At 44.2% G+C, this 12839-nt stretch overlaps 1 protein-coding gene across 7 annotated transcripts in view; it reads left to right on the top strand.

The window, feature by feature from the left end:
* LOC143289072 (beta-arrestin-1-like) overlaps positions 1-12839 on the top strand; it is a 170122-nt gene that overhangs the window by 87020 nt on the left and 70263 nt on the right. The window contains exon 1 of one of the 7 annotated variants that reach the window (XM_076597899.1): positions 10412-11007. The exons of the other annotated variants lie outside the window; for them this stretch is intronic. Coding sequence (XP_076454014.1) covers positions 10979-11007 — 29 coding nt within the window. The 5' untranslated portion in view covers positions 10412-10978. Of the gene's footprint in view, positions 1-10411; positions 11008-12839 lie in introns of those variants that run through there. 7 annotated transcript variants of the gene reach the window in all.

Genomic DNA, 12839 nt, shown 5'->3' with positions numbered 1-12839 from the left:
TGCCAGTCGGTGTTCGGGTTGTGTAAATTGATGGTACTCGGGATGCTCTTGCTAAAACATTACCCTTTCCCGTGCTCATGTTTGAAGCAAGCCCGGTGATCATTCCTCACTTTTGTATCGATTTCTTCAACAGATAAACAAAAGGCTGGGGAAGGAAATGAACGTCTTTCTTGCCGAGCTTGGTCGTCGTCTCTTTGTACATGAAACCAAGCTGTTACATTTCCGGTTGATACTGTCGGATTATGTTGATCAGGGGGGAAAAAAAAGCAACCTTTGTGCACGCGCCTGACGGATGAGCTATTAAATTACCCGTCTCTGTGTGTTTTCGTTGAAGACATGAAGAAAGAAATTAGGAGCACGTCTCCAACACAAAAAGACAACACCAGAGATCACTGTACTGTTTTGGTTTGGTTTGGTTTTTGTTTTTCCACCACCAAAAGTGAGACCCGCCCATTATTTACCGCTGTGTTGATACATTGAGCAGCCGTGATAAGTGTGTGGTAGAACTCAGATCGATTTAGTGCAGACCAGATAATTATGGACACACACACACACACACACACACACACACACACACACACACACACACACACACACACACACACACACACACACACACACACACTCACTCACTCGAACACACACACACACACACACACACACACACACAGAGCGATCCACCAACGGGCATGTTTTATAGATCTCCATTTGATCCCTCCTTTTCTCCAAGTGACATTAAACATAACAGCCTCATAGAATCTGAGACTCAGATCCCCATTTGGCTTATTCATATTCCACCTTGTACACACATTTGAGGCCTCAAAACATCGGTTTGCAAATATATAAAAGAATATTATGATGTGTTAACAGCATCGTTGCAAAACCGGTAATGTGTGAATGTGGACAGAAATGGATACAGGAAGTTTGAGAGCTGTTCTTGGCCGGAACTTTATAAAAAAGATTTTAAAAAAAAGACACAAGCGGATCACTCAAGACAAGTTTTGCACACACACACACACACACACACACACACACACACACACACACACACACACACACGTGTGTGTGTGTGTATGTGTGTGTGTGTGTGTGGAGTGATGACCTAGAGGTAACGCGTTCGCATAGGAAGCGAAAGAATCTTAGCGCACTGGTTCGCATCCCGGCATAGTAGTCAGTATTTTCTCCCCTCCACCAGACCTTTAGTGGTGGTCTAGACACTAGGCATTCGGATGAGACGATAAACCGAGATCCCATGTGCAGCATGCACTTAGCACACGTAAAAGAACCTACGGCATCAAAATGGTTGGCCCTGGCAAAATTCTGTAGAAAAATCAACTTCGATTGGAAAAAAAAAAAAAAAATGTAGGCAGGAAAAAATACAATAAAATGGGTGGTGCTGTCAGTGTAGCGACATGTCCCTGGGGAGAGCAGCCCGAATTTCACACAGAGAAATCTGTTGTGACAAGAAAGAGTAATACAATACAATAATGCACACACACACACACACACACACACACACACACACACATATATATATATATATATATCTTGCAATTGTATTGTACTTCACATACCAACATACCAAAGTTTACTTCGTTGCCTCGTTTCGATCAGTAACACTCCTATCGCCGCGTTGCCCTCCCCCCCCCTCCCACGCCCACCTCCCCCCTCCCTCTCTCTCTTAATTCTTTATTGTCTAGGACGATTCACTGTCGTTTGTATGCGGACACGGATTTACAACTTCGTTTTGAATAAGTCATGTGCAAATTAATCTTATATAATCTCCCTGCTCTCGGTTTGTTTGTTTTTTTGTTTACGCAAGAATGTTCTGATGTAAACACCAGATTAAGAGGATTTCTTTTGGGGGCAGGAGAGGGGGTGGCGAGGATGAGTAGTGGAGGTGGGAGAAGAGAGAGAGCGCGTGAGGTTGGTAGATCATAGATGTGTTTGAGAGAGGGGAGAGAGAGAGGGGGGGGGGGAGAGGAGATTGAAAGAAGTGATGGGAGGTTTGGAAGATGACATAATGGAAGGAAAGGGAGTATAAAATATGAGGGGAGAGAGGCTAAGAGAGGAAGGGATGGATGGTTGAGGGATGGGCTCAAAGGGTTGGCAGGTAGTGAGGTAAAAAGTTGAAGCGGATTGGATGGAATGAGCGTGACGCTCCATCAGGTATCAGGGAGGATGTGCGTGTCTGGTGGACAGCAATAAACCTCTTCCCACCGGGCCGGCTTAAACCAGGGCATGGACTGGCACGTGAGTTGCGCTCACACACACACACACACACACACACACACACACACACTTGCACAGCAGCTCGAACGCAGACGTGCACGTTGTTCCTACACGTGCATGATGTGATCGGACACAGATTGTGCACGCCTACACACATACACAGAGTGGGGAGAGAGAGAATGGATGAATAACTTGAAAGGGTAATACTTAATTTCTGTTTGTGGTAGATATGAAGATACATGTCTTTTCTCTTTTCTTTTTTAATTTTTTAACCAATCCTCGAAAACAAACAAAAAGGTTGAAATGGAGAAGGGGGGGGGGGGGGGATAGAATTGAACGAAATAAAGAATATGTGTGGAGGGAGAGAGCGATAGACAGAAGTTCAGTGGCTCGCCAGACCTCCCCAAACTTGTCTAAGATCATAAAACTCCTGCTTTGACCGCTGCGCTCAACACGCTTCATTACGTGTTCTCTCAGCTTGCTCTGACCCACCACCTGTTTTCTGAACTAACTGACCGTCGCCCCAAGTAAAGCAGCAGGCAGGCAGTGATCCGCACAGTGCTTTGGAACGTGTTCTGCTGAGTTAAACCACAACGATCTGCACAGACGGCCTTGGCCTCCTTTTTCCTCGACTTGTTTGTTGTGACGAAAAAAAGGCATCCGTCCGTTCTTGAGGGAACGGCACGGTAGGGTAAGGTTGGCCAAATTGCGAACAGTGTGTAATTGCGAACGGTTTGTGTACCTCCCCACTTCAAATCATTCTCATCACACACACACACACACACACAATTCACAATTTAACGTCTGCTTCGACCTCGTTGTGATACCTTCATGTATATCTTTTTCAAGAACTAATCAAACACAAGCTATTTCGTAGGCACCTCTCCCATTTCAACCCTTGAAAAAACAAGGAGTGGAAGACATTTGTTGGTGCAACCAATTGGAGAAAGCCTTCAAAACATAAGGGCTACATTTGACGATCGTACAACCTGTCATCTGTAAAATACACACGTTGAGCTGGTTACTTCGACTGGATCGATCGCAATTAGGCCTACCAACCTTGTCGACCATTACACGGCCATCTGTATTTTGGTGGTGATGTGTTGGGTGAGACCAAAGGAGTGGTTGGAGACTGCGGGTGGGGGGTGGAAATAAGAATCTTCATGTATGTCGGTGAAATCCACGCACTCCCACGTCCAGTCACTGAGTTCAGTATTTGGCACACTGTTTGCGATGTGTGCTACTACTAAGTCTCGTGAGTAGGGGCGGGGGGAGGAAGGGGGTACTTTTGGAAGGGATCCGATGATGCTTAGTTACCAAGAACTTGCAGAAAACGGCTAGAAGTTTAGACAGGCACAGTCGTTAAGCAAGACCAGCTGTCAGCATGGTTTATAGCGTTTGGAATTGACCCGGAAGAGGAAGGAATTCGCGAAGTTTGTGGCGTTTAGAACTGAAGTGGAAGAGGAAATGCTGACGTCAGTGGCTTTGGAGTGTTGGTTTAAATAAAGCTGTAATTGTTCAACAGTTCACATCATTACAATACAAGCAAAGGCAACAGACTACCAACAAGCTTAAAGCTTAAACTGTGCTCGCACGTTGCGCTTTAGTTTTAACGTGAAGACTGATGGAGTGTTGCCCGCTTATCAGAAGGCCCATGCGTGTGTTCTTCGTTCCAGCAACAGGGCATTCGCTCGTCATGGAAAGGCCAACAAAGGGGATTGTTAGCCCACGATTTCTCGCAGTTCTACGATTTCTCTGTGTTTCCTTTTTGTCTGTTTACTTGTCTGGTTGATTTGTTCTTCTTTCACTCTGTTTTTAAAATGATATGTTGATGTGTCTTCTGTGAAACTGAGAATATATTTTCAGTGCAATCTTACATGTGAAAGGATGCTAACACACACTGTTGAACATATAAACAAGGATGAAATGAAGAACATGCTAAATAAGTGACCGAAAAGGTTGCATCACAACAAACATGATAACTAGTTACTTTGTCCAGTTTTCACACTGCCTATGCGAGGGTAAAGCATTGTGAAACACCTTTTTCTGTCACATTTATATAGAAAGTTGAATCATTTTTATGTTATTATTCCCGACATCTCTCGGGAAAATTCGGTTCAAGTCTTGATATATATAATATTTCTGTTTGAGTTATACACATTGCCTTAATTTCGTTGGTTCTATTGATTCCGATGTTGAATTTGAGGTCAATGTACTGCAGTAACCCATCATATGTGAAATACAATAAATAGATTTATTTCAGTGTCATTACTCTTGATGACATCGCTAACGCCACTGTCATTATCATAATCATCTTTGTCGTGGCCCCCATTTTTCTCTTTCCTTTTTATTATTTTTTTTCTCTCTCATTTTTCTTTAAGATTTGCTTTGGGAACAGACAAGAAACCAACTCCGATGACAAAGGAGATATATTTGGATGAAAATAAGAGGGACATCCCACACGTTGTGAGGGCCTCTCAAAGTGAGAGGAATCGTGGGATTGCGAGAAATCGTGGGTTTAAAGGGATGGTGGCTGGTTCCTTCATAGTTGTCATTTTCTTTCTGGCTTTCTTCTTTTTATTATTTTTAGAGAGAGAAGCTCAAGTTTTATGGGTTCATGTGAAAAAACGTGTTTCTGCTAAAGGTTATGTTTCTTGTTGCTTCAAGCGTTGCGTGTCTGTTGAAAAAAGTTTTTTCTTGCTCACGAGCGTAAATCTCAGAACAAGGAAGATCACTGATCATGGCTTCACAGGAAATGATATAGGGTGGGGATTGGTGGGTGTCGGGAAAATCTATCTTTGGTGGGTGTCGGCAAAATCTATTTTTGGTGGGTGTCGGCAAAATCTATTTTTGGTGGGTGTCGGCAAAATCTATTTTTGGTGGGTGTCGGCAAAATCTATCTTTGGTGGGTGTCGGGAAAATCTATCTTTGGTGGGTGTCGGGGAAATCTATTTCCAGCCTCTTCACTCCTTTTGAACTGGCATGTTCCAGTATTCTTCTCGCTTATTCACAAGTTTATTTGTTGTTTGATTTTAGTCTTCCTATTCAGCCATTAGAAAAAACTAAATTCAGTATCTACATTGTGAACAAACATACTCGTTTCATCAATATTGAATCCATAATTATCACTATCATTTAAGTGTGCATTTGCAAGGCAAAACATCCATTCCATAGTATTCTCATGATCTCCACAAACTGAAAGAGAGAAGCCCACATAGAGAGAGAGAGAGAGAGAGAGAGAGAGAGAGACGTTTTCGCGTTATTCTAATTCTTGATATAGCTGAAGGCCATATCGGGTTGGGGATGGGGAGAAAAACATCACGGGTATTATTTTTAGCGCAAGACCTTGCGATGGAGAGAGAGAGACAGAGAAATCGAAATCGAACTTTTTTTATTGAGGGAAAAGGAATAGGCACTTATCGGCCTGTTTTCATCTTACCCTCGTAAAGAAAACGTATAATCTAGGAAATACAAGAAGACTGAAAAAAGGAGGAAAAAGAACCCAAAAAACATTGCATGGTAACAACAACAAGAACAATAAATGGCATAGAAAATACACAATTCCCCACAAAATAACATAGTATGCTTTTGCGTGAAGGAGAGAGGGAAGAAGACGGTAAGAGAGGAAGAGATACGAAGAAGGAAAGAGAGGAAAACTGTTGAGAGAGAGTGAGAGAGAGGGAGGAGGGAGGGAGGAAAGGAGATAGACAAATAGACAAGAGAGAGAGAGAACAGTCAGCAGTTTTTTTTTCGAAGAGAGAAAGAGGGAATAGAGAGGAAGCTGAGGAAGACATAGGGAAAGGGCCCTACCTGTTCTATTTAGGTTCCCGTTCTTTGCAGCGTAAGTCTTAGTGAGTGTGACGGGCGCAATAGCCGAGTGGTTTAAGCTTTGGACTTTCAGTCTGAGGGTCCCGGTTTCGAATCTCGGTAACGGCGCCTGGTGGGAAAAGAGAGGAGAATTTACCGATCTCCCAGGTCAACATAGTTATGTGCACACCTGGAAGTGCCTGAACACCCAGAAAGTCAAATATGTACGTTAAAGATCTTGTAATCCATGTCAGCGTTCGGTGGGTTATTGAAACAAGAACATACCCAACATGCACACCCTCAAAAACGGAGTCTGGCTGCCTACATGGCGGGGCAAATAAGAAAAATGGCCATACGCGTAAAATGTTACATGTCTGTCTGAGTGTGTATGTGTGCGTGCCTGAAATCTGATTGAATGACAGGAAACAAATGATGAGCTCCCAATGGCAGCTTTCAGTCGACTCTATGCAGGTAGGCAGCCTGTTGTGTAAATGACCCCGAGTTTGTAAAGCGCTTAGAGCTTGGTCACCGACCGAGGATAGGCACTATAAAATATCCATGTTATCTTCACCATCTTCTGTGAACCTATGGAAATACGATTGTAAGGAAGGATATTGAGTGCTGAAATTGTCTGTGTTTGTATCAGCTGACATGATGCGGATTCCCGTTGCTACGCATCACACGAGTGCTCTTCCGGCACACGATGCGGACTTCCGTTGTCGCGCATTGATACGAATGCTTTTACGACACAGCTATGGATGGCTTGAAATGGTTATCTCTGTTTTTTTCTTCTTCTTCTTTTTTTTTTTTTAAGCGCGTGTGTGTATGAATATGAGTCTTTGTCCTTGTGCATAAGTTTTCGAAATAAAACGTTACATAATAATAATAATAATAATAATGGTATTTATATAGCGCTGAATCTCGTGCAGAGACAAACCAAAGCGCTTTCGCACCAGTCATTCACACGCATGCATAACTCTAAAACTGTAGAAACTAAAGACAAGGAAGGGCAGGCAAGGGAGGCTGTTTTGGGAAGAGGTGGGTTTTAAGGCCAGACTTGAAAGAGCTGAGAGTGGAGACTTGACGAAGCGAAAGAGGAAGTTCATTCCAATCGCAAGGTCCAGAGACAGAAAGAACGGCGGCCAACAGTCGAGTGTTTGAATCTGGGTATGCGTGAACAGAGTGGATCCGAAGCCGATCGTAGTGAGCGAGATGGAGTGTAGAGGTGAAGGCAGCCACAGAAATAGGAAGGGGCAGTTTTGTGAATACATTTATAACATAGATTGCTGATCTTGTACTTTATTCGGTGCGAGACAGGGAGCCAGTGGAGATGTTGCAAAAGAGGAGTGATGTGCTCAGATCTTTTCTTTCTGAGGACGAGTCGGGCAGCAGAGTTTTGTATGCTCTGAAGGGACTGAATGGATGAAGCAGGCAAACCAGACAGTAGAGAGTTACAGTAGTCCAGACGAGAGAGAATGAGAGAAACGACAAGTCTTGATGTTGCGTCAGTGGACAGATATTTCCGGACGGCACTGATGCGCCGCAGTTGACAGTAGCAGGACTGACATGTCTGACCGATAAATTTTTGCATAGACAGTGTATTGTCAAGGACAACACCAAGGTTCCTGACTGACGTGGAAAGAGGGATGGATGTACTGCCAAGTTTGATTGTGTCAATTGTGATGGAAGACAGTTTTTGTTTAGTTCCTATGATCATTGCTTCAGTTTTGTCCGCGTTCAATTGTAACTTATTTCGAGTCATCCAGTTTTGAATGTCCAGGAAGCAGATGGATGTTTCTTGCAAGAGCGACAACAATTTTTCAGGGGTATCACTCTTCTGGAGTTGAGTGTCATCAGCATAAGAATGATGACTGATATTATGGCGGTTGATAATTTCATCGAGATGAGCAGTGTACAGTGTGAAGAGCACTGGGCCTACAACACATCCCTGTGGGACTCCATGTTCGATTTTAACGGGTTCATATTGGAAATGATAAAAAATGACAGACTGGAATCAATCAGTGAGATAAGATTTGAACCAGTTTAGAACAGTGCCGTTGATACCAAATGTAAAATGAAGACGGGAAAGGAGGTTTGAATGGTCTATTGTGTCAAAGGCGGCTGACAAGTCGAGAAGAGTGAGAAGGGAAATTTTTCCTGAGTCGGACGCTATCAGTAAATTGTTCAGAATGTGGAGGAGAGTGGTTTCGGTGCTGTGGTCAGCGCGATAGGCAGACTGAAATGGGTGGATGAGATTGTTGCAACAAAGGTGGTTGTTGAGCTGCTTGAGGACAGCTTTTTCAAGGAGTTTGGACATGAATGGAAGATTAGAAACTGGTCGATAGTTTTTCAAAATGTTTGCGTCAAGGTTGGGTTTCTTCAGAAGAGGCCGGACGATTGCAGTTTTGAAAGTGGATGGAAACGTTCCAGCTGCAACACAACAAACGAAATATAAATCTTTGCAGCCAGCGATCGCATCGCAGTGGAAACAATGTACAATCGTGATTTCCAGAAATTTCGCAGACTCACAATAAGGAACCATCTGACCGGACTCAGGAACAAAATGACAAAAACAAAAAAAAAAAAAAAAAAAAAAAGCGACCGATTTGTTCTACCTTGTGTTGCTATTTCTCAGAATTCGTATTTCCGATTTGTAAGAAATTGTTGACTGCATTGGTTAGCCAGGTCACAAGAGAAGTGAATTATATCTACAGGTGCATGTATGTACGCATTTACACTCACATCGTTTAACATGTGAAGTGGACAGGAACGTTTATCACGTGCACGCAGAAAAAAAAGAAGGGAAGTGAAGAAAGAACAGTCGGTGCCACTGTGAGTGGAACGTGATAATGGCGACGTGTTGTTGATCTCTCACTGCATTATGTATGGACAGCTAAAATGACGTCACTCCACCCGAAGACATGCGCATGACGCCCGCGTCTATTCTTACCTCTTATATGGACAGGCTCTGCAACAACATCGGTCCATTTGAACGATTTTCATCACAACAAAAATGCGATTAATTTCTATTTGACTGTTGCGACTTGGTCCAAAAGAAATATTTCTAATTATCTGTATTGAACACGTTGATTATTACACATATTGAAGTTGAGAGAACTTATTCTTCTGCCAGTTAAAGCTTTGTCCTTTCTTACACGTTCGGATTCATGTTTACATTCATGTAGCAGCCACCAGGAAGACATATTCATATACTTCCTTTGTCACATAGTGCTCCAAAAGATAGATTATTTCAGAACACAGTAAATCTGACACAGTCGTCACAGTCATCCAGTGTCCGGCGTCTGGCTAGCCATCTTGCGTTAAATTCTGGTACCGATGTGAAAACGACAGAACATTCTGGAACAGTCGTGGACAAAAAATTATGCGCATGGCTTAAAAACTTTGATATAAAAAAAAAGAAGAAGAAGAAAAAAGGAGGGGGGAGGGGGGCGCTTGGAAAAACGAACGGTCGAATACAATTACTGTCGCATCGTCCAGATGTATGACTCGATACAAGAAATTTCATTTAAAATCTCTCTCTCTTTCCTTTCTCTCTCTCCCCCCCCCGATCGTTTTACCTCCAAAAGGAAAGACTTTTTTGGTGGGGGGAGGAGGGGGCTGGGGGTGGGGGGCATGAGGGTGGTTAGTTTATGATTGATTTATTCTTACTGTAGATGGGAGTTTGTTATGCGCAGTCTTAGCCATTGAAGTGTCCTTGGTGTGTGGAAATACATTGCCAGAGCTTTCCCTTCCTAATTAATGACCACGAGTCCCCAGAACAGTATTTCGCAACATTGTGGGCGCGTCTCGTGGAGGGAGGGTCGGAGTGAAGAGTGGGAGGGATAAGGGGGAAGAAGGTGGAGGTCTCTCTGTTAAACCGAGCAGGAGATCGACAGAGGGAGGGAGAAGGGGTGGGGGCGGAGGAGAGCAAAAAAAAGGAAGGCTGTAAACATGACCCAAGGGATGGAGTAACGACGAGCCATCCGCTTTCAGACGCCGAGGGAGAGGGGGGTGGACGGGGGGGAGGTGGGGGGGGGGAGGGGGGGCCTGCACCTCCCCCCACACCCCTCGGGCGCCTTCTTCCTCTGCTTCTCGAATCACAACACCACCCACCTTACCCCCCTTCCCTTCCTGAAACGTGGTCTGATCAGGATCCCTGATCCTCTTTTCCAACAGAGCCTGCACACGCCTTCAGCCCACGGGTCACGCTACTGTCGCATGTAGATACACATGTTTCTCTTTTTCTCCACTCCTACCACGCTGAGTCTCTAGAGAGGCTCTTAGGAAGAGAAGGGGGAGCGGTGGGGAGGAAGGAGGGGGTGAACCGTGGGGACGGTATAAAAGTGATTGTCCTGTGGAGCATGGCCAGAGAGCCGCCGTATGCCGACAAAGAAAACTGCAGGCCGTACTGCTTGGGAATTGTGTGATTCTGGAAACTGCCTCTTGTAGTTGTTTTCCCATTCTTCCTTTCCCAGTCATAGCTGGGGACGGCGTTTGGAAGTGGACAGTTGTGAACTGAACGCCTTGCCTGCTTGGACCAGCACTTGCGTCTCCCAGTATCTTGGCGTGATTTTGTTCAGTCTTGTTATTTGTTCACACAGAAAAGGGAGGCGAGAACATTTGTTAAAAAAAAAAGCAAAAACAAAAACAAAACAAAACAAAACAAAACACCCCAAACGTAGTGTAAAAAAAAAGAAAAGAAAAAAAGAGTGAGATGTGACTGATTGAAGAAAAGAAAGATAGAAAGAAACGAACGAGGAATATACAGGTGTGAAGATAGACAGGATCGTGGTATTGGTGACTTTGAGTCGTTAAGTTCCTGTCTTCATTTGGTGTGCAGAAGGTTTTGAAAGTCGTTTGGTTTTTTGTTGTATTTTCTCTCTGATTCATTTTCTGTGTAAGACTTACGACCTCAGTGGACCGAGGGCCACATCCCACCATGACGAAAGGAAAAGATGCCAAAACCAGGTAGGCTGTTGGCTGCTGGGCAGGGGACAGGGGAATTGTGTTTTGGAACCATTGGTAGGACTGCCTTTTCCGTTTATTATTATTATTATTATTATTATTAGAGGCTGAACAGGTTTGTATGGTGTGGCACCAAGAGAGGAGTGTGTGTGTCAGTGGGGGTACCGTAAAAGGACATTCAGTTCTGGCACAGTATTTAAACCCCACCGACAGTCATGAGCTCTCTCTCTCTCTCTCTCTCTCTCTCTCTGTTGTTACTGCTTACAAACACGGGTGCTCCATCCATAACGTGTGACCTGTACTGAAGCCATGCGTAAGTTCCTGGCATCGACTCGTGACTGGTGATACTGATGATGTAACAGTAGTGCGAGCGATAGTAGAATTCAAACGTTTTACCTTGCGATGGTGGATTCGTTGGGGCGATGTATGTGTGTGTTGCGATTCTGTCTCTGGATCACCGTCGGTTTTTGTTTGTTTTTTTGTTGTTGGTGTTTTTTTTTGTTTTGTTTTTTCTTTTTGATAAATGAACAACATTAATGATAATAGTAAAATTATCATCAACAACAAAAATACAGTGACGGTAATAATAATAACTCCACCACCACCACCACCAACAACAACAAAAATAATAGGATCTACCACTACTGCTGCTGCTGCTGCTACTGCTTAGTAACTACTACGATTGCTGCTGCTGCTGCTGCTGCTAAATAAAGATCATAAAATAATAATGATAATTTAATAAACAGTTGTCCAACAATATTTCTTTGTGAACAAACACCATTGTTCCCACACTCTCCAACCCCAACCCCCTTACAAACTGCACGTGACACAACTGCCACATGAAAACAGGCGGTGGAGTGGGAGAGGGAGGGGTGGGAGATAGGGGAAGTGGATGATGTGATAGCCTGTGGTATGGCGTCATACGGCCGCTTTAGACGAGAGTCTGCACGCATGTTTTCAACAACCACTTTGTTTTGAGCCGACCCTTTGCGTTGCTCATTGAGATGATCTCTGCGCGCGCGCGCGTGTGTGCGTGCGAGAGAGAGAGAGAGAGAGAGGGGGGGATCTGCCAGACCGGATGTTCATGTAAACTATACCTTTAAGCACGAACTTTTTTCTTTTTTTTTTAACAAAACCAAAGAACAACAAACCCGAAAACCAAGGATAAAAGAAACCCAACCCACGATAATATTCATTCGTGCAGAGGTGAGACAAGACTACCGTTGGACTGCAACAACAGACACAAACGAACTGGACAGACACGGCTCGGGGCGTGTGAAGTTTTTGGGATTGCCATGATGAGTGACGGACAGACACGCAGACAGACAGAGAAACACACGTAATTTGGACTGGAATGTCAGCGACATGAAGTGATGCATTCGCACTCGCAGTGAAGTTGAACCCGGAGCACTCGTGTACGATAGACAAGAAAGGCTGAGCGCTTTTGGAGTCGAGCGCACCTTCTTTGGTTTAAGTTAGTGGGTCATGGTGACTCTTTTCTGAACATGGCGACTGTTTTGGCCTGGAGTCGATTTCACATCTCTCTCTCTCTCTCTCTCTCTCTCTCTCTCTCTCCATATGAATCATTGAAAAGAGCTTTCTCCACGTTTCGATTCGTCACTCCCTCAGGAGAGAGAGAGTGTGTGTGTGTTCCATAATGGGTATCATACACACACAAACATTCACACGAACGCGCGCGCGCGCGCGCACACACACACACACACACACACACACACACACACACACACTCGCAATCGCAATGGCAAGCGGATTCCACCCTCAAAACGTCCTCCATTCATCTTGGACGGAACCCATTCAACCCACGCGCATTCAGT

The sequence above is a fragment of the Babylonia areolata genome, chromosome 13, assembly GCF_041734735.1.
Source record: "Babylonia areolata isolate BAREFJ2019XMU chromosome 13, ASM4173473v1, whole genome shotgun sequence".
NCBI lineage: Eukaryota > Metazoa > Mollusca > Gastropoda > Neogastropoda > Buccinidae > Babylonia > Babylonia areolata.
The sequence above is the reverse complement of the archived record's forward strand: the minus strand, read 5'-3'. Positions and strand labels throughout refer to the sequence as shown.